We start from the raw sequence: 22077 nt of genomic DNA, 5'->3' as shown, positions 1-22077 counted from the left end.
ATTTTTGGCTAATTTTCGCAAAAAATTAGTGATCTAACCCCTTATAGAAAATGCAAAATTTGGGCGAAAATTATATTTATTAAATTCAACCATAAAGTGATGAGGATCGGTAGCGTGGGTCGTCATCTGTGCAAAACAGTAAGCCTTTCAACTGTGAGTCCCTTTTTCAACAAGTAGTAACCAACAAACCAAGATTTTATGACTAATTTTGTTTTTCCATCTAAAAATCTTGGTTTAATTAAAAGGCTTTTAATCGGTATTAAACACACTATTCACAATTGTAAATAAATTGGATTTATTACTAATAAATGTTTCGCTCAACGTTGGCTTGTCTACACAATCAGTTGAATGGCATTACATGTAAATTACAAAATACATAAATGGAAAACCAATTGCAAATAATTCGTATAAAAATTGCATTCAATATATTACGAAATCATTAACTACTCTACAATTTAATGCTTTGCGTGGCCGAGAGTCTAACTAATAGTTGGTTCCTCGTGTCTGGTAAAACGCTAGATATTTTGGGAAACAAGCTATGTTGAAGACAAATGGCATATACTTAATTATATAGTTAAACTTCTTAAGCTTATGTACAATTTGGTTTTTGAGTGAACATGATTATTTACAGAAAATATGGTGGAAAAAAATTACATATATTCGTGTGTTAGCCTATTCGAAGTATTGCAAAATTCTCAAAGTGTTTCGTTAAAAAAATTGCTAAACATATATATATATATAGATAATATATTCCCTAATTATTACAAATAAATTCAGAATATCTACACGAGACCTACGGGAAAATGCACAAGACGGCCTGTAAAACTATTGTATGTTTGGCAGCTGGGCGGCGTCCACTTCTACTTGATGATGATCTCCGCCGGCGGCAGGATGTTGTCCCTGTACAGGCAGTACCAGATGCTGGAATACCAGATGGTTCGGTCCACCCACTCGCTGCCGGCCAGCACGTGGCCAATGAAGGGAGCATCGCGCGATCTGTAGGACAGCGAGATATATATATATATATATATAGTATTTGTCATTTAGGTGAAGGAAGGTGAATGGGTTAATGTATCCACCTCATGATCTGCGCCTGTGTGCGCTCCACGAAGGTGATGGCCCAGCTCCAGGGAAAGTCGCGCTTGCGCTCGCAGCCCAAATACGCCGTACTGCTCTGCAGGAAGATCTCCCGCACAATGGTCGTCTTGTCGCTCTTGTCCTTCTTGGACACCACAATCTTTCCGTCCCGCAGCTCGCATTGCAGCGTCTTGAAGGTCTTGGTGCGGGAGTCGGCGAAGCGCAGCTCTTTGCCGGGCGTCACGGTGGCCAGATTCTTGACCGCCCGCTGGATCTCACGCAGCATCTCCACCGGACGCACCACCAGATAGTTGTGCTTGCGGTCCTCCTCCGGCCAGTACGACCAGTTTAGGATCACATCGAACACCTTGGTGTCGTGGTGCAACGGCCGCTCCAGGCTGTCGTTCAGGATCACCTCGTACAGGGTCAGCTGGTGGGTGGGCAGCTGCATCTTGGTGGAGTACTCGCGGCACAGCTCGTAGGCGGTCTTCGTGGGCGAAATGGTGGCGTTCACTTGCGTCTTCTCCTGTGGACAACAATCAAAAGAAACTTGTTTGCTTAGTAGGAAATACATATGCCAAGGATTATTGCATTTTATCTAAATTTACATTTCGAAACTATATAATAATGTCTAATTTAAAGGTTTCTAAAATGCTTTGTTTTGTTATTATTTTCCAGTTCTAAATTTATTTTCCTGTGGACCAAAAATTAAAGCAAACTTGTTAAGTTATTGCATTTTATAAAATTTGTCATAAGCAATTTAATTTAATTTAATATCTATAATTCCTCATAAAGTAAACTCTTCGTTTTATAAGAATACAGAATATTATGTTCTAGTTCTAAATGGAATACTTTAAATGCATATTATTATTATGCATGCCGTATTTCCAGAGCATATGCTTTTTTAAGAAACTTTAAATCTTCCGAGATGTTAAACTTAATAAACCTCAGCATGATATTAACAAATCCCACCTCTGTTTTGTTGTCAGGATTGGGATTGAGGCTGATCCAGATCTTGATGTCTCCGGACTGCTTCACCGCATCCTTAAGCGTTTCGGCGGCCGCATAGTACTTTTGCAGGCATGCCAACATGGCCTGCTCCCGTTTCTGCATTAAATACATAATTATATATATATTACATTTCAAAGTTATAGCTGGGCATATCTCACCATCTCATCGGCACTGCAGGGGAATAGATTCTTGTAGAGCACTATCAGATCAGTGAGCACATCCGCCTCCTTCTGCGAGTAGATCAGCTCGTCGCTCTGTGGATTAAATGGCAACAAACTTATTGGTAATGGCTAATTTAATTTAAAAAAAAATGCATCACTATTAAAATATTGAAACATCAGTTGCAAAAAATTATTGGTAATAGCTAATTTAAATTAAAAAAAAAATACATCACTATTAAAATATTGAAACATCAGTTGCAAAAAATGCTCAGGCAAATTAAAAGCAAATATAATAAACCATGTTAGAGTCCAATTAATGCTGACATATGCCTTTTCGATGTAAGTCATTTCACAGCTAGCTTGTGTAAATCTTATATAGTTATTGTAATTTACATCAGCTGTTATATATTTTTATGGGTTCTAGAAACATAAACAACCCTTTTTGAATGCTGTTCATAAATTCTTGGCATTTAATATTTTTAGGTTCTCTGAAGTTTTAAATATTGTCTGATAATGAATACGAAGTTTTATTTAATAATAGTTTTTTTTACTGGTTTTCACCTTCTTGGCCAGCAACTCTTTTGAATGCTGTTAATAAATCTTTCTACCGAACCGGGTTTTGACATAAATCGACTTTTAATAACCTCATTTCACCCTTACTATTTATTTTAGACTTAAGACATACTGTAGACCCATAATGAATAACCAAGACGATAACCGATTAGATTAAGCTACCTCTTGGGTGCGCTAATCACCAATAAACATTTACATTACAAAAAATAAATAAATAAATAAATATTTATCATCTTTATCTTTTTTCAATTCGCTAAAGATTTAAATGTTGTCTGATAATTATGACAAAGTTTAAGGCGATTAGCGTTACTGGACTTCACCTTCTTGGCCAGCAGCGTGGGTCCCCAGATCATGGTCAAGTTCTGGACGCTCATCTTGTTCTTGGCCTGCTGCGAGCTGATGAACACCAGGTGGCCCACAATGCGACGCAGTGTCTCGCGCTCAATGGCGGACAGTCGGCCGAGCAGCTCGCGGTAGATGGGTATCTTCTCGGTGGCCACCGCCAGCTCCGTGACGAAGACGAAACTGTCGGTGAGCTTGCCCAGCAGGCGTTCCGGCAGGTCGCGCATGAAGCGCTTCAGCACATTGGCCACATCGTGCTCGTTGTACTCGTTACGGGTGATCTCCACGTTGAAGGCGTCCGCCCGGAAGGCGCTCATCAGCTTGTGCATGGAGTTCTCCGATCCGGACTTGCGGTATATGCCCTCCGACATGGAGCCATGGATGTACACAAAATTGATGCACTTGTCCACGATCACGGGCACGTCGTAGCGGGTCAACTGCTGGTCGCCCAGCGAGAAGCCATTGTTGTGGGCCACCTCGCGGATGATGTGCCGCCAGATCTTCGTCTCGCGGGCGGAGCTCATGATCATGTAGACGGCGTAGGGTGGGCAATCGATCATCAGCATGGGACCGCTCTCCACGTGCAGATTGTCGATGGATTCGTCGCTCTCCTTCAGCACTGTGCGATATGATATAGTATGGTTTCAATTGAGCCCACTGGATTGCTTATTTTGAGGATCACTTACCTATGCAGCGCGCCTTGCGGAGATCCAACTTCTCCACGTTGCCGTTCGCCTCGCTCACGAAGATCAGGCGCCGCTGACTCTTGCGCAGCACCAACCAGGTGCCACTCCACTCCGAGGTGATGGAGTTCTGCCGGCCAGAAATCAATTCGAATTTAATAAATAAAATAAATAAATAATATAAAATATCCAATAAAATGCGTATTTGCTTTAAAACAATGAAGCTATACCGATTCTCTCGTGAATTTTTCAATAGTTTCTATGCCATAGATATCGTTTTCTCACTGTTGTGAAAATATAACTAAATATTGGAGGTTGCATTAAAAAAAATATATTTTTTAAATTGTTTTTCTGATCCTGTTCCTACAGGAGCTTTATGCTATAGTAAGCCATTAATAAATTTAAAAAGGTGCGCTTTTTAGTTCATTTTAATATAAAATATACATTTTGTAAAATTTGCATTTGACTATTTTTTTTTGGAAACGAAACTTAAATTTAAACTATATTTAACTTTGCATTAAAAATCAAATAGGAATTATTTTCACATTAATTAAAATGTTTTAATATTAAATCATGCCATTGAATACGCATTAATTGGAATATAAAATATACAATTCTGAAATCAATATTCATATATGCTATTTATATTTTTTTTTATCAGTGTACTTTTTGGGAAAGTTTTATCCAGATCACTTTAAATATATATATATACAGCTAATGGGGTCGGATATGTCTCCATTATTTCGTTGCAAATTTCTAAATGATTGTATTTATTTTTTATTTATTTGTTTGTTAAATAGTTTGGGTTTATTGAGTGTAAGAGTGCCAGTTAAGAGGAGGACTAACCTTGAGGTAACACCAGCCGGCGCGGTAGTAGTGGCAGGTGTACTTCACCGGCAGACTGTTGGTCAGGCTCTCGAGGATCTTCTGCATCCAGACGCCGCGCTCCGACTCCTTGCCGACGCCGTAGAGATGCGTGACGCGCTGCTGCTTGACATTGCCCGACGAGCCGCTGGTCATGAGGAGATTGGGATTGGAGGACATGCTGTCGCCCGTCCCGGCGCCGTTCTTCGGCTGCGAGGTGGTGATCTCGAAGCAGTAGAAGTGGGTGGCCGTGTCCGTCACGCGGCTGTTGCTCACGCACTGCAGCGTGGTGATCGTCTCCAGGGGGATCACCTCGCGTGGCGTTCGCATCTCCTGGTCGAGAAACGTCTGGAACTGGCGCTCGCGGAGTATGGCCTTGCGGTTCTGCATCTCCTTCAGTATATCCTCGACGACGCCGGAGGGGAAGCGCACCAGCGGTCCCTCGTAGCGGATGAGCAGGGGCGACAAACTGGGCCGCGGCACCATTTGCAGGGCCACCTTGACGTCCGATTGCCGCTGATTGGCTCCGCGGAAACTGGCCTTCCGTTTCATGGCGTCCATGCGCAACTTGACGCTGGAGAAGGCGCTGATGGTCTGCCGGAAGCGGGAGCCAATGGTGGACCGATTCTCCTGTCCACTTCCGCTGCCATCCTTGCCACCGCTCCCGCCCCCTCCCCCTCCTCCGATGGCCTCCAGATAGGTGGGCGGACTGTCGCCGTCGACGGGCGGCGTCGTTTTGGTCGCTGCATCGGCCACCTTGTCCGCCTTGTCCACCACAAACCAGTTGGTGCGGTTGCGTGAGCCACTGGCCAAGTCCACGGGCCCAGCTGCCCGAGTGGTCGACTCGGCTGGCAGTCGGCTGAGATAGGGCTTGGCCCGCTCCTCGTCCAGCATGTTCTCCATGCTGTCGCTCAGCAGATGGGCATTCTGGTGCACTATCTGCGGCTGCTCTATCTGCGACTTGGCACTTGTGGGGCAGCTGGTCGTGGTCACTGGCTCCTCCTCGGAGGTGCACATGCTGACGTCGTCCTGCTCCGCCTTCACCGTGCCGTAGGTGTCCTCCTCGAGCAGGTGCTCCAGCAGCAGCAGCTCGTTGCTCTTGTTCGACCTGGCCAGTGTGGAGCACTTGCTGGACAGCGGATCGAACTCCTCGATCAGAGCCTGCGGCAGTGGAACACCACCCACGGCCCCCTCGCCGCCATCCAGTTCCGCATCCTCGTTGATGCAGGCCAGCTGCTGCTGCTGCTGTTGCTGCTGTTGCTGTTGCTGCTGTTGCTGCTCGGCCACTTGGTTGGGGGTCAGGACATTGCTGCGACTGCTGCCGGCGGTGGCCATCTCGAAGAGCTTGCCGTAGGTGGCCTCCTGGTTGGCGTACACCGGCTCGGGCGAGGAGTTGCCATCCTGATCCTCTTCCTTATCCTCCTCCTCCTCTTCCTCGTCGGTCTCGTCCTCGCCGTAAAACTGCCAGGAATCGCTGCGCTCCGGCTTGGGGGCCTTGGCCTCCGCCTCGGCATTCTTGGCCGAGATCAGCAGCGATTCCTCGCGCTCCTTGGCCGCCGCCGCCCGATTGAGTTCCTCCAGCTGGGCGGAGTCGACGGGCGGACGTCGCAACTCGATGTGCTCGTAGTTCTTGCGCCGCTTCTGTCGCACCGGCGGCTTCAGTGCATCGAGGCGGAACTGCTCCGGCTGCTGGGAGAGTCGGGGCGGCGGAAAGGCGGGCATCGGCAGGTGTGGCGAATCGTCGCCGTTCGAGGAGCAGCTGCTGCTTGGCCCAGGCTGGCCGCGCTGGCCACTGCGTAGCTGGACCAGCTGGGTGGCCTCCTGGACGAGATTCCTGGCCAGCGGCGAGGCTGTGGGCGAGGGGCGTGACCGCAGCGCCTCGTCGTAGCTGGGCGGTTTGCCCTGCGCCTTGGGCACCTCGTAGCAGCCATCGTCGTCGGGGTGCAGCTCCAGTTGCACTTGCTCCTCCTTCTGGCGGAGCTTCGCCTCGTTCTCACGCAGATCGCAAAGACCGCCGTTCCGGTTCAGTGGGCTCGAGAACTGTATCGCACTGAAGACCTCCGTATTGGGCATCGTCTGCCGCCTGTCCAGATCCATTTCTCCCGTTCCCAATGCCGATCCTCCTGACCTCCCAACACCATCCGCCTTGTCCTTGGACCAACCCAGGCTAAAGTTGGAGCCGAATCGCTGGCCGGCGTGCTTCAAACTCCGGCCCGCATCGGCGCCCAGTGTGCTGATCGCCTCCGTGGAGCTCTTCAGGTTCCGATCCAGCCGCTTTCGGGCTCCCTTCGCCTTGGACGTGATCCGCTCGCCGATGGATTCGCCCAGTAGCTTCGATGTGGTTCCCAGCGATCGCAGTAGGTTGCTAGGGTGGGGTTTTGAGAGAAGATTTACCATTTACCATTAGTTAACTTGGACTTGAGAGTGTAAAAGCATCCCATTCCCTTGAAGGTTAGTTTACTAAAGATCCAAAAAACATCCAGCCAAAGTTGTTAGACCACAAATGAAGGATCATTCAATGTATGGCATTCATAAAACTAAGAAACCAAGACCAAAAATATATCCCAAAATAGTTTTAAAAAAATTTTATAGATTCCTTAAACATTTCTTATCGTTAGATAAACATATACTTTTTTAACAATTATGTCTTACTTTAACCCAAAATTTTAATTTTATTTTAAAATTATTATTTAATAACAAATTCTACAAACATTTTAGCTCTCTACCTAGACAACAAATTAATTTGTTTTTATATAAGAAAACTTGAATTTAAGAATACAGATTTTTTGTTTTAATAAAACTTGACAAAAATAAATGTTTATTAAAAAAAGAACATTATACACAAAATAACAAAATAGAAATAAATCTACTTTACAGTTTTGTGCCAATCTGTATACCTTATAAGTGATATAGTTTATATTTGAACGGTTCCCAAACAATTCCGTCCATCTACGCGTATTCTCAACGATTGATCTTGAAAACAATTCTCGAGCGCACAAAACTCCGATTGGAGTGTGAAAAACTATTTTTAGAAAATTCCGCTTGTCATTGATCTTGAGCAGACGCCGGGCTATTTATAATTTATTTATTTATAAGGACGGGGCCCTTGACAGCCCCAACTTGATTTACCGATGGAGAGGGCGGCGGAAGTGAAATACCCAGAAGAAAAGAGGGAAGTTGTGGGGGCACATGCTACAGTTCCGCTGGGAAGTGCATAAATTAAAGGAGATGTTTCCGAATTAGGGGTTTATGCTAGTTCCAAAATAGTCCTAAGTGATGTGTAAATGAATCGGGAAACAGCTGCTGCAGATGATACATTTGCCTAAATTCCATTATAATGAAACAAAATCTCTCTATTTTAAAAATCCGAATACCCAACGAAAAAAAACCGCAAACACTGATGAATTCCCGATAATTTAACCAATTTGTAGAGAAATGCCATAACAAAATGTGTTATTCAAATATTTACCAAAAACTAAATAAAATTGTGCTCTGTTGGTGCAATTAAATTAACAATACCGCAACCAAAAATAACCAAAACGGATTAAATATAGATCATGTAAGTTATTTAACAAAAATATAGGCTATTTTAAATATTAATCAAACGATTTAAAACAAACATATATATTTAAAAAGTTTTACACATTTTTTTTTCAGAAAAATTGCTCAAAGACAATCCATAAAAATGAACTATAAATATTCCTTCTTATTAAACCAAAAAATACAAATACTTTTAGGCCACTTTAACTTTATAATAAATATAAATAAGTGTAATCCAACAAATACAAAAGATTGTCAAAAATGAAAGAAAAGAAATACGAATTTATAAGGAAAACCCAAATGTTTGTACCGTGCGTAAAGTTAGTTTCCATTGCAAACCAAAAAACAAAAGTGAAAACCCCTTAAAAAAACTCAAAGAGGAGTGCAGGGTCAAAGGGTAGAAATAGTGGTCAAAGTTTACTTGTCATCGTCGCCTTCGTGGCTGCCGGCGGACTGTTCTGCGGATGAATCTGCCTGGATCCGATCAGGATCATCCCCGCTTGGATCCGGCGACTGTGGAATGGTGGGTGATGAATCGACGGCGTCTACGTACCCGGGTGACTGCGACTTGAACTTGCCGCTGTGCGAGCTCTCGCTGCAGTCCAGCGATGCGTTCGATGCGTACCGCGATCCCTCCCGATCCTCGTCAGCTTTGCCGCCCACGGCATATCCACTGGTGGTGGACACCTCGCTGCAGATCGAGACTCGCTGCTCGGGCAGGATGTTGAGTGGTTTGGGCGGCACCTGCGGCGCCGATCGCAGAATCCTCAAAGGCACCTCATCCTCATCCTCGTCCTTGGGATCATGATCATGATCGGGATCTTCTGCTGGTTGCAATCGCTGGCGCGGAGCCGGCCTTGGTGTTGCGTACACCGGCTCCTGGACATTCTCATTTGCATCCGGTCCGTAGATTGGCTGCTGACTATCGCAATTATTCTCCTGCAGTATCAACTTGTTTTGTCCACTCGACGGCAGCTTCTTTTCCCCACAATTACCATGCAGATTTTCCGCATTTATGTTGAGCTTCTTGATGTTATTGTTGTTATTGATGTTGTTGTTGATATTTATATTGCTGATATTATTCGGCGTCCGGATTTCGATGTTCTCGTAGTTGGCGGGACGCAGCTCCGGATAGAGACGACGAGGGGCGGGCACAGGTCGCGCCTGCTCCATGACGTATCCTAAAAATACATACAAAATATTGGGTTAATAAAACACATTACATACATATATTCTATATTACAGCCACAATGCCACAAGAATATGGCACCATTTTTGCCATTTAAAGCTAAAAGATTTACAAAATATTCTTATAAACTTTATCAAATAGTGTAACTTATAAATAAAACCCAGCCTAATTTAAGAAATCCCATAAGGGTTTCTTTTAAATAATGTTGAAAAACAACTGTACTGGTTTTTAAAATATTTATTAGGTAACAAAGGGTTTTGTAACCATAAACTATGCAGGTATATACAAAAAGTAAGGATTAGCTGTACTGAGGGAATCTACATGGATCTTTGCTACTTTAAGTAATTGGGTGTATCCCAAAATCTTGTTTACTCAAGATCGTGACTTTAAGCGTTACCTGATAAAGTTGCCTAAGAAATTAAGGGTTATTCCGACAGGTATCCCCTTGGAGTTCTGAGACCTACCTGCCAGTGTTCTTTGCAGTATATAAATCCTGAGTTCAACTTGAAGTCTCACACTTCTCACCAGTTAATCAAATAGTCGACATGTCCACCAGTCTTGCCAAATTCTACCAATCATCACTAACTTTCTGGAGCCATCTGATTCACCTACTGCTGCAGTTCATTCAGGTCAACTGCTGGAACCACACACCCACAAGTCAGGAGGCGGAGGAAGTCACAAAGTCCTGCCCAATTGCAAGGACCATGGACGCGTTTGCGGAGGAGCAGCAAAAGAGGGTGCAAAGGAAGGCCCAGGAGTACGCCAAAGTGGAGCTACTGCATCGCCTGCTCGTCCAGCAGCAACTGCAGGAACTGGAGCAGCGCCGACTCATACGATTGGCCCTGGCCCGAAGGCGACTGGACTACTCCAATTAGACAATTGGACAGTCAAGTATTGGACAATTAGCTCATAATTTATTTAGATTTAACGCTTAGATTATGCTTAAGTATTTGCAATTTTTAAGTGGACACACATAATGAGTGCCAACGAGGCAAATAAAAAATGCAGACAGTGCGGAAATTAAAGACACGTGTTTGCTTTTCTTCTTGAACGATCAACATTCCCCCCTTCGATCGGTCATCATTAAATTTTCCCCGCTCACAGCGACGCTTTCACTTTCCGCTTTCAGAGTCAGCGTTTCTCAGTCGATTATTTATTCAGTTGGAATGAAATACAGATTTCAATAAACAATTTGCAAGCTGCTTGAGCGCAATCATCAGCAAATTGCCTACTGCCTGTCCACAAAGATGGGAAAATAGAAAAAAACAAAAAAAAATAAGATAAGGAAGCATTAAGTAACATAAATGAAGTGCTGAGTTATCAAAATGAAGTCTAATAAAAAATGTTATATTACATATTCTTCTTTTAGTGCATTATTTCCACTCATCAAAAAAAACGCTTAGCTTAAATTGTAAATAGTTTCTAAAATCATATAAAGTTTTCAATCTTTTGTTTTGGATACTTCTGTGGATATTATATAGATAACTTGTTTTGTTTACCTCACGCACCACTTCAAAACAATATAGTTTTGAGACTTGTTTACACCACTTCTTCATTGATGATCTTAATTCCTCTGGCCCTCCCATTGCTTCGACTTAATTCCATTGCAGTTCCCTGAACTTTTCAACTCTCGACAGAGTCCAAAGTGGGGGGCTCCGCATCAGACCAGACCAGATCGGATCGGATGGGATCGGATGGGATAGGATCGGACGAAATGGCATGGAATGGGGCTTTGAAGAGTGGACCATCTGGGAAGCCAGAGAATTGCTGTCGTTGTCGCTTAAGTGGTCGCCCCACTTCAAATGGGAGTTGCAGTTCTCCGCCAATAGTCCACTTCCCTGAGCCTCGATGAATTTGTTTTTAAACGTTTAAAGTTTAAACGAACCCATTGTTGCGCTTATTGTCGCTGGCACTTCGCTTTGCATATTGCGCCGGATAAGTTGGATGAATGAACTTGATGGGTGACTCACATTAGATTGGACCCTGTACTGTTTCCCGGGAACATCGGCTAGAAATACTACTACGTCGCCTTTCGAGTCTTCTTTTCGATGATTAATCGAGCTCCACTATTTCAATCGAATTTCAAATTTCACGCTCTCACGCGACGCAGAGAATATATGTACCAAGTGCTGACCAAGTGAATCAATTATTTTGCAACACACAATCATGAATCCATATTCATTCAACCAATTCCGCGACCATGTGGCCTGCCTACAGTGCGTTTCATAGCTTTTGGCGATGTAAAGGTCATGATTTTGGCTAGGAAAAAAGCTATACTCGTAATTTGTTAGAAACTATATTAAATATTTGTCTTTCCCTTTATCGTACCCATGGATATAGCAGTACTGTGTCATACTGTCGCCTGATGATATGGTTACGAATTGTACCTTCCTCGTGTAGTATAAAACTCTCTTTATATACACATTTGTCCAGATATCGCTCGTATTTATAGTGGCCGGGCAGAAAGAGCGATAACAATGAGGAGCCACCCAACGATGATAATTATAAAGCGAATATGCCGAGCGTTGAGTGTGCGTATATATCATGAATGGTCGGATTTATTGTACAGCCCCATACACAAATCCAAACTTTTGCTTTATCTATGTAAACGAAAAGCGGACTTCAATTATTTTGATCGATTTCCCAATGAGAATTCTCAATCAGCATTTTTAAAAGGAAACTAAAAGTCCAGATAAGGCCTTTAATAATGGATATTTTACAATAAAAGCTGAGCGGAGTGTACTTTTCAAAATAAAGATTTCTTTCTTTCTGGATATCTTTTAATATTCGAGGTCAAGCTGCTCCCATAAAAATATTTTCCAGAGCCATTTTTATTAACTTATCAGCTTGACATTACTGTCTAGCAACTTAAAAAAAAAAAAAACTTGAAAAAATATTCTCACCAGTTTCTTTGATTCAGTCAAGATACTTTTCAAATGAGCTCTTTGTGAATCATTTTATAAGTTTATAGCTTTATAGTGGTAAGATGATACTGATATTTCTAAGTGATATGATATAAAGTGCCAAGCTGGTCAATAAAGGCATATTAGAACAACTTTTATTTTCAAAACAATCTAATGGTAAAATCTTAGAGAAATTTTCATTGCTACAAGATATAAATATATTGCAGCATACATTAACAGTACAATTTATTTTAGGTTTTAAGTAAGCTTTTGTTTTGATAACGACAGGCACGTCAATAAATCCATTTCGGGCTGCTTTAAGCCTCCAATGATATACATATATATTGGTATATCGTATTTCGCTGCCACACATTGTTCTAATTTTTTGCGCAATTATACGATCTAATAAGGCATACTTCCGTTGCGATAATATTTGGCCTGGCCAAAGAGAAGTTATACATGTATATCTATATATGCACTATATAAGCCGACGTATTTAATTCATATTTATATGTTCGCATGCAAATAAAGTGATGCATTCAAGCGCATTTGCAATTGGATCGTCGTTTATTCGCATGAATCACTTGCGTTCTCCCTTTGCTTGTTTATGCTCTCCTTCTTTTGTTGCATTGTTATTTTGCTAATTACAGCAGTTTCCATGGACCAAGTGCATTGGCTACACGATAGCACACAGTAAAAAATTATTTCGATTGACATTACATTTTTGACATTAAATTTTTGGAATCTTTTATATCATCTTTTTTAGTATATCTAATACATTTTGGGTAGAGTTTTTTTTAGAAAATTTCAGCTTAAATTTAAAAAGAAGGTGATTTTGAGTTGTACTTAGAGTAAAAGTAATACTACTTTACAATTTCCTTAAATATTAATTTGTACGGAATGCAAGTGCTTTGCAAATTATGAAATAATGACTTATGATAATTGATGATTTAAAAGATTTTCCGATACACCCATGTATATTCTCTGTGTACGTAAAGTACATGCATGCTTGTAAGTATGAATGCATATGTATGTGATTCATGGACGGAGTTTGAGCTTTGTTTTTGTTTATGTTTATAAACGCGATAAGAACTGCGACAGTAAAAATAAGCTGAGTTAACTGTTTGTCTCGTTCATTCCTGGATCGTATTCAAGGGGCATGGTGCAAAAAAAAAAAAAAAAAACTGGAGGAAATGGGCACAGAAAGCTTAACACTCGACTTAACGCTTCCATGGCCCCAATTATATAAGAGCGGAGCCCAAAGAACGGGGGGGGCAGAGAGGGGTTAAGCGATCTCGAGTCTCCCGACTCGCGACTCGATTTCCAAGTTGTTTGACAGCATTTTTTGTCGTATGTAAGTTGCCATCGATTTGTGATTTGATTTACACACAGAAAAACAGCAGACGCACACCGGTGGAAGGTGGAAGACAGGTAGAAGAACCCACCAGGTGATCGTTGGAGGGGAGAAGGGGACCCAGACACTTGATTACCTGGATAACCATTGCGGAGGGGGAATATGTAGAGGTACTCTCCTTTTGCCAACTATCTTCAGTATAATAAAGAAGTTCTAAAAAGCGTAGTGGCAGGTGAAAACGATTTGTGGTAGTACTATCTTGTTTTAAAGAAGCATCCATACATGGTTTTGAGACAATGTTAACAAACGCTTACATATGTTAAAATTTTAAACAAGGAAAAGTAATTAAGATACGAGAACAAAGATATTTTAGAGAGAGGAGATTTTGTCACAATATTTTACTTTCAAAGTTTTGCGAATACGTTTTCTGTTAACCTTTTTAAAAAGGTTATTGATTTACGCTTTTGTGAGTACGTTAATAGTACGTTACTATATGTCTAAATTTGTTTACATTTTATATTATGTATGCATATTTTTATGAGGCAGTACAACATTTTACTAAACTTTGTGGCCTAGTTTTTTTTATTTGTTGCTTTAGCTAAAAGTTGCGAAGAGAGTTTTTATTTGTTTGTCCCAATTTTAGGACTTTTCCCTGGTATTGATCGGTTATTGGTTGGACTGTGAGAGATAAAGGGAAAACTAAACTAAATCGGAGAATGTGTGTCGGTTGGCTTAATATGTTTATAATTGACTTAATTGCCAAACAATTAAGAACGCAACAAAATGTGCCAAAAAGAGAGGGCAGAGAGCTGTGGAAAGAGACAGAAGAGAAGAGAATCAACAGGTGTCACCTGTCTCGCTCACACACACTATCACCAATTGGGAGCGATAAGCAGTTAGAAGCGATGTAGACAATGTGTGTCAAAACTTACATACATAAGTGTCCAATGTAATAAGAGTTCAGCTATTATTTAAAAATAAGTTACAAAGTATTAAAATAATATTTTGAATATTTGATTAGCATTCACTTCCAGAGATAAATAAGGAAAACACTTTTAAAATATATAGTTTACAAAATACATAACTTTATGCTGAAATTTGTAAACATGTTTAGATAACATATACCCTTTTTTTGACCCAAAAATATATACCTGTTAAAAAGAAATTTAGGGAATTTATTTTAAAGATTACTATTATTTTGGAATCAGCTGTCGAAAGTTATCAACTAACTAACACAAGCAGACTACCCGTATGTGTACACGGATTGATTAGAACGCATTTAAGGGAAACCATCGAATATCGAAACCCGCAGAAATAAAGAGCCAAAAAATGCGGCTTTCAAAACCATATAAACACTTTTACCTTTCGCTTTTTCCTCGTCGAAATTTCGTATGCAATTTATGCGTGGTTAACTTAACTTCTTTTTTATTCACAACACACAACACAACAATAAAAAATGAAAACAAAGAGCGAGAAAGAGAGGCAGAGAGCTGTGGGCGATAAAGAGTATCTTAAAATCTACACATATTGATTGATATTGCACTGTTATTTTATGGCCCTAACTTGTTGACACATTTCCACAAACATTTCGCATTAGTTTGCACCGCTCGTCTTATTTATTTATTTATTATTTTTGCAGAATGAATCACTTGCGGAATGTCTCACACACACACGCGCGCGTACGCATTGTTTGCATCCGTCTCTCTTTTTCGCGATCGTTGATGCTGTTTGCTGTTGTTGTTTTTGGGCCAGCAAACAACTACGTGCTCAACAAAAGTTGACAATTCGCGGATGAAAAATCATGACCAGAACAAGATTCTTTGTTTTCACTCCAAGCCCCGCTTTCCATCCGATCTGCGACCGATCAAGAAATACAAATGCATTGTCGCGTATCTGGAAACTGCGGGCTGGGCACCAGTGTGGCCGTTTGCGGGCAGCCGGTAAATACCTAGCAAGCAAGTTGTGAGCTCTTGAAGTGCAGTTTGAGGTCACCATTTGACACACCAAAGGAAATGTTTATAAAAATTGACCCACATTCGAATTTTAAATTTGTATTCAGAAAATACTATTTTAACAAAATTTTTGAAGAAGCATCCCACTTTGAAATCGATGGTATTAGCTCACGACTGCAGTATAGAAATTGTGTTTTATGTATCTAAATTCTTTTCAATTCTTTAACAGTAACATTCTTCTCTTCAAGAAATCTTTTTTACTTTCATTACTCGTCTTCTTGAGGACTCCTAACTTGGACAATCCTTAGACCTTGCAGGATCTTTGAACTTGCAACCGTGTTTTAACAAGTGCGTACCTAGGAAACATTTTTTACCTTTACCTTATACCTTATACCTTATCTTGGTTAAATAATGTGAAGCTACTTTTACCTTAAATAGGTACGATTTTTATTTATCTTAAAAATGTGTTTATGTTATGTGTTTACTAAACTGTTTAGTTACTGAAATAATTTGTATTGAAAATAAAAAGAAACTTTTTTTTAAAAATGTTTATTTTTAAACCTTGTTTACCTAGATATTTGACAAATGTGGTACCTTTTACCTTACCTAAATACCTATCAAATACCTAGATCCATAAAACTAATAACTTTCCCAACACTGGATTTGATCCGCAAAAACTTTCCTCACTTAATTTATGTAGAATGAATATTTATATTTCCGTAAAAAATATTTTGTGTGTTTTTTTATACAAAAATTGAAAACATTTTTAATATTATGAAGAGAAAATTAAGAAAACAACAAATTAACTCCATAAATTGTATTCCTCGAAACCGTATATGATGGTATTTTTCGGGACGGATGGTATTTAGTACCGTTGTCAGCTTGGTCACACTTTACTAAACTACTCTACTATACACAAAAGTATGGTATAGCGAAAAATCAAATAAACAGCGAAGAAGTCAATTAAAAGTGAACCACTGAGCAGGATAACTTCACCGAATTGAATCCGCTACATCAGATGCTTGGAGACCAGCCGAAAATCCCAGTCCCATAGCGTTTGGCCAGTGAAAAGTGCAAAATAAACATTCGCCCAGGGGAGGGGGCCAAAGAAAACACTCGAGAGTCTTCCGAAAATATTAAGTCCCAAGATACCACACAGAGCGATTGGTTCTAAAATGGCCACCAGCGAGATTTCCAGCTCGAACGAGCGGCACTACTACGCCAAACTGGAGGCCATCAAGGACATCCGCGACAAGACGCTGTCCCTGGAGAAGCTGAAGGTGCGCATCATCAAGGAGGTGAAGCTGAGCGACGACGAGGAGAAGTGCCTGGAGGAGTACCGCAAGGAGATGGAGCACCTGCTCGAGGAGAAGATGTCGCATGTGGAGGAGCTGCGCCAGATCCATGCGGACATCAACGACATGGAGAACATCATCAAGCAGACGAAGGAGAACCAGACGCGCTCCTTCGACATGGCCAACCGCGTGTACGAGGAGTACTTGGCGCTCAAGTACCAGATCGATCACATGCGCCGCGACTACCTCGGCCTAAGCCCCCTGCGGGATCTGCACGAAGAGGAGGGCAGTCCCATCTCGAAGGATCGCTTCCAGACCAACTTCCTGAAGGTGGCCGCCCAATCGGCGGCAGCAGCAGCGGCCGCAGCGGCGGCGGCCGCCTCTGTTAACCAGACCTCGGCGCTGGCCCGTCCGCATGCCAGACACCCATTGATGCCCGAAGCCACCGTGACCGCCCTGCCCTCGGGCGGCGGACAGGGAGGCGGGGCAGGCGGCGGTGGGGCAGGCGGTGGCGGCGGGTCAGTTGGCGGCACCGGAGCCGGTGGCGGGAATCCGGGACACGCCTTCATGCCGCCCGCACCGCCGGGATCGGGCAGTGCTGCTGCTGCCGCCGCCGCTGCGGCCGCGGCTGCAGTGCGTCTGGGCAAGGGCGACTTCTCGGCACCACCGCCGCCGCCGCCACCCAGCAACCGACTGCAGCAATCGCCCTCCATCGGGATCGGTCATCATCCCTCGTTCCGCTCCGACTTCAACGTGAATCTCCGCCAGCAGCCGCCGCCCATGAAGTCCTGTCTCTCCTGCCACCAGCAGATCCACCGGAACGCGCCCATCTGTCCGCTCTGCAAGGCCAAGTCGCGCTCCCGCAATCCCAAGAAGCCCAAGAAGAAGAACAACTAAGCGGCCAGCGTTGAAGACCAGCAACTACACTCATCTTACGTCCGGAGCTGGTTCCGGAATGTTAGCTCTTAGACGGATAGGTGTTTTTTTTTTTTTTTGTAGTTTTGCCTCGTCTATTTATTAATCCAAAAGGAAAGTATTACAACGCAAGTATGCAGGTGAGCTGATGGATTGTCCCGAGATATAGATTTAAATTCAGTCTTATTTAAAAGGCTTTGAAATTTAAAAAATTTTGCAATATTGATTTAAACTAATAGATCAACTAAACTCGTATTTTCTACATTTTAAATATATGTTCAAAGTATAAATTGTACATTGAAACACTTTTTGTCTATTTAAAATCTCAAAAGGATTTATTACACACCTGCCATCAACAAATTCTCATAACAACTTTAGTTGGTAATTCAATTATACTTGATTATTATTTTTACTTTAATCATAGGCTAAGTTTATTGTAAAAGCTCAACTAATGTGTCCAAATATCGAAAACAAAATTTCTTTTTATACATGTAAGCCATGCAAAATATGCAAGTATAGCCATATTAAGCGAACAAACAAAACAGAGTATCAATAAAAGTATTTCATTTTTAAATGCGTTTCTTTGAAAAGCGAAAATGTTTTACAAAAACGATTGAATCTTGAATGTTGATAGATTTAAATGTTTTCTTAGGGTTTGGAACTACGGAAATGGTTTGAAACAAGGGTAGATTAAAAATAAATTTTGATAATCATCGATTGCGTTTAGGCATATTACAAATTATTAATTAGGCTTAAAAAAATATTTTAAAATTGTATTACCTTTTTCATTTACGATTTTGCCGTTCGTTGCATAGGAAAAATTAAGATTGCACAAATTTGAAAATGATTTTAGTATTTTTTGTTTATTGTCATTTTAACGTGCTTTGAGTGTTGGTCACACTTGACAATAAGCCGAGCTCAGAAGTTTTTTATTCAATTTTTAATTCGGCCCGCAAACAACAACAAGTTGCTTATCGCTCCGGTTATTTTAGTCGTTGTTATTACTATTTTTCCGAGAAAGTGCAAGAACCAATTAAAATTGAACGCGTCAGTGAACGTGTTTTATTTTTTTTTTTGTGATTCAGTTTGACTTTTTGTTGTTGCTTCGTGCGTAGAATTTGTGAAAAGAGAAAGTTCTGCTCTGGGTCTTTCTCCACCTCTCTTTCTACCATTTACAATCGTGGCCAAGACGTTGCGCATGCGCAACGACAATTTCACAAGAAATTGAGGTCGATTGATTGTGGGTAAGTGTCTCCTGTAAAGTGACCTAAAAACTGATATATTAAGCCTATATAATATGGGCTTAGATATAAGACCTATAGTTGTTTTTAAATCAACAGATCTTTTATTTTTATTTTAAACATAATACATTTTTTTCAACACATACATTAACATAATTTTCATAAACATAACATAAACATTAACATAAATATCATCATTAATTTTTCTCGTCATTTTTGGTAGGATAAAGTTATCTCATACGATTGTTTAGGGTCATTAAAACTGCTCATATACGAAATATGAAATGTTTGGTCTTATAGGGGCATACCAAGATTGTTTCTGACCACATCAAATTCCTTCATATTTCTTAGTTAAATCAATACTGCAAAGGAGCTGCTTAAGCCTTGTAATACCCTTATTTTAATGCCATTTTTCACCTCCTGTTGCAGAAATCTTATTAAAGAACCATGGGCACCAAGCAAACAACCTCACCAGTCGCCAGCAAGGGCAAAACCGGCGACTCCCCCAGCGGATCGCCCTCGAAAATGAAGTGCAATGGCACTCAGAGCCTGAGCAAGGGCAAAAGCAAGGAGGTGAATGCTCTGCCGCCCCAGAAATCCGTGGTGGTGGCCTATCTTTGCTGGCTTTTCGGAGGGATCTTCGGACTGCACCATCTGTATCTGCATCGCGATCGCCACGCCTTCATTTGGTGGTGCACCCTGGGCGGCTACATGGGCATCGGATGGATGGGCGAGCTCTTCCTGATCCCGGAATATGTGCGGGATGCCAACGAGGATCCGCGTTTCGTCAAGATGTTCGTGGCCAAGCTGCAGGCGTATCCAAAGCCGCCGTACTCATCGAAGAGATTCGTGGGCCAGGTGATGATTGGCCATCTGTTTGGCCAGGTGTGTGCCATGGCCATTCCGGAGTCGCTCGTTGGCGGCTACGACCTGAGTTTCCTGCACTGGGCCATCCCGCTGTTCGTGTCGCTGGGCGTCTGGTTGGTGGGCAACATTGGCCGGGAGCAGGGCGTCTGGTGGCACTGCCTCCTGGCCGCCTACCTGGCCTATCCGGCCAGGTATCTGATCTACGACGAGACCTATTCCCTGCTGCTCACTGGCCTCGTGGCGGCCTTAACCTTCGACGGCCTCTCGAAGCAGTGGCGCCGCACTCCACCGCGACGAGGAGGCGCTGGGGAGAGGACCTTCAAGCTGACCACCGCCGTCGTCATCTACTGCGCCTTCTGGGGCAGTTTCCTGTACTTCAACGGAACCATTTCGGATGAGGACGGCGGCGAGGTGCCCATCCACGAGGCCATACACAACTTCCTGGCCTCCGCCTGGTGGACAGACCTCAAGCAGGCCCTGCTGGACACTTACAACTATGCGCAGCATCACGGCTGGTACGAGACCTGGAAGGAGGTGTTCGAGAGCATGGACGTGGATGGAGAGCGCAATTCGTACAAGGTGCTGGGCGTGAGTGCCACCGCCTCGCAGGCGGAGATCACCGCTGCGTACAGGAAGCTATCCAAGGAGTACCATCCCGACAAGGTCAAGGACGACGGATTGCGGGCCCAGGCCCACCAGAAATTCATCGAGATCCAACAGGCATACAGTGTGCTCAGCAAGATCAAGTCCAACAGGCGGCGCAAGAACAAGCAGTACCAGGAGGACGAAGCCATCGTCCTGTGAGAACAGCCGTTATCCGTCTAGTCTAAGATAGCTTGCATTTCGACACCCAGAACTCATGGCACAAGATGTTGGACTGTTCTTGGATTTTATTGTTAGCTAAAACCACAAATTAGAGGACCAAAATGCTTTCTTTTGCTGTAGATCCTAAAAACTATTAGTGTTTAAGTATAACTTAATTAACGAATAATTATTTAACTTTCGATTTCAAATGTTTATGTAAAGGTGTCCTACAAATTGGGACTGCCTAATAAACTGTGTCTTAAAAAATTAATTATGTTTCAGTTTCCATGTACATTATATATTATAATGCTTTGAATTTAAAACCCTTAAGAAAAACTTCTGAAAAATTAGTTAAATCCTTGTAATGAGTGTCCATTAGTCGCAGCTTTAGAAAAAGTGAGAAAAATACTACAAATTAGTTGCGCTTACGTTACGATAAAAAAAAAAATTTTTGACTAATAACTGCGTGACCGACAGAAAATTACCAAATCACGTATACTTCCCCCAGTAAAAGAAATCATTTCAATTAAATTTATATTCATTTATTTATTTTATATATTTTACATAATATAATGAACTACTTAACAGGCTAAGCAAAAAAAAAAAAAAAGAAAAATATTTGTTGTATTTTTTTTCTCACAAATTTGTTGTGTGTGTGTATTTTTTTCCATTAATATTTAAGTAAAACGTTTAAATAAAACGAAAAATATATATATATCGTTTTGTAGATGTGTTTATGGTATATCATAAGATTTCTCTATAATCTTAATTGCCATCGCAGGGAGTTTGTTGTTGAAGAAGAAAAATCAAACTCGAAATCGAAAAACGAAAAATCGTAAAAATAGTGTTTACGAAAAAAAATATAAACAGGAAACAATAACTCGCTTAAATTTAGTTTAAAACATAATACTGAGCAAAAAATGTGTATATAACATTTTGCCTACTAGATTTTTTGCTTTTCTTTAAAGATATTTGTATATATTAATTAATTGCTTTTCGTTTTGATTGTTTTTCATTTTTGCACTGATCTGTCGTTTATATATTTTTTAAATATATATTTAATTAAGGCCAGTAGTTTTTTAACTTTACAAATTTGACTATTTTCATATAATTGTTGTTTTTTTTTTGTGACTGGTTTTGTGTTTCGTGTGGGCGTGTGTAGATTATCACGTTTTCTTCTTTTTCAAAAAACAAAAACTCAATTTACAAAAAAAGAGTGGTATTACAATTTTCGTTAAGGGATACACTATAGTTAAAGTACGCTTTAAAATAAAATAACAATTTGTTAGGCATCGTCGACACGCAC

At 41.6% G+C, this 22077-nt stretch overlaps 4 protein-coding genes across 5 annotated transcripts; 3 read left to right on the top strand and 1 right to left on the bottom strand.

The window, feature by feature from the left end:
• Positions 1–278: 278 nt before the first annotated feature.
• Positions 279–15613, bottom strand: LOC108150007. Of its 2 annotated transcripts, none has more exons than XM_017277956.2 (9): positions 15060–15613; positions 8673–9432; positions 4694–7076; positions 3851–3977; positions 3143–3783; positions 2247–2342; positions 2050–2184; positions 1080–1603; positions 279–996 (listed from the first exon to the last, which is right to left on the bottom strand). In XM_017277956.2, the coding sequence occupies exons 2-9, from the start codon at positions 9422–9424 to the stop codon at positions 861–863; spliced, it is 4794 nt and encodes a 1597-aa protein (XP_017133445.1). In that variant the 5' UTR covers positions 9425–9432; positions 15060–15613; the 3' UTR covers positions 279–860. The 2 variants fall into 2 exon arrangements, with proteins under 2 accessions (XP_017133445.1, XP_017133447.1); XM_017277958.2 differs by having other exon boundaries at positions 8805–9432; positions 15060–15612.
• Positions 9981–10315, top strand: LOC108150008. The gene has a single exon (XM_017277959.2). It carries the CDS (start codon positions 9986–9988, stop codon positions 10313–10315), a length of 330 nt encoding a protein of 109 aa, XP_017133448.1. The 5' UTR covers positions 9981–9985.
• Positions 15614–16545: 932 nt separating the features above from the next.
• On the top strand, positions 16546–18433 carry LOC108149964 (zinc finger C4H2 domain-containing protein). The gene has a single exon (XM_017277884.2). It carries the CDS (start codon positions 16825–16827, stop codon positions 17839–17841), a length of 1017 nt encoding a protein of 338 aa, XP_017133373.1. The 5' UTR covers positions 16546–16824; the 3' UTR covers positions 17842–18433.
• A 327-nt stretch (positions 18434–18760) lies between these two features.
• Positions 18761–21671, top strand: LOC108150034 (dnaJ homolog subfamily C member 22). Its single transcript, XM_017277997.2, has 2 exons — positions 18761–19103; positions 19530–21671. Exon 2 carries the CDS (start codon positions 19548–19550, stop codon positions 20769–20771), a length of 1224 nt encoding a protein of 407 aa, XP_017133486.1. The 5' UTR covers positions 18761–19103; positions 19530–19547; the 3' UTR covers positions 20772–21671.
• Positions 21672–22077: the final 406 nt, after the last annotated feature.

This window comes from Drosophila elegans, unplaced genomic scaffold (assembly GCF_018152505.1).
Source record: "Drosophila elegans isolate 14027-0461.03 unplaced genomic scaffold, ASM1815250v1 contig_149, whole genome shotgun sequence".
In the NCBI taxonomy this organism is placed as follows: domain Eukaryota; kingdom Metazoa; phylum Arthropoda; class Insecta; order Diptera; family Drosophilidae; genus Drosophila; species Drosophila elegans.
This window is presented reverse-complemented; position numbering and strand designations above follow the sequence as displayed.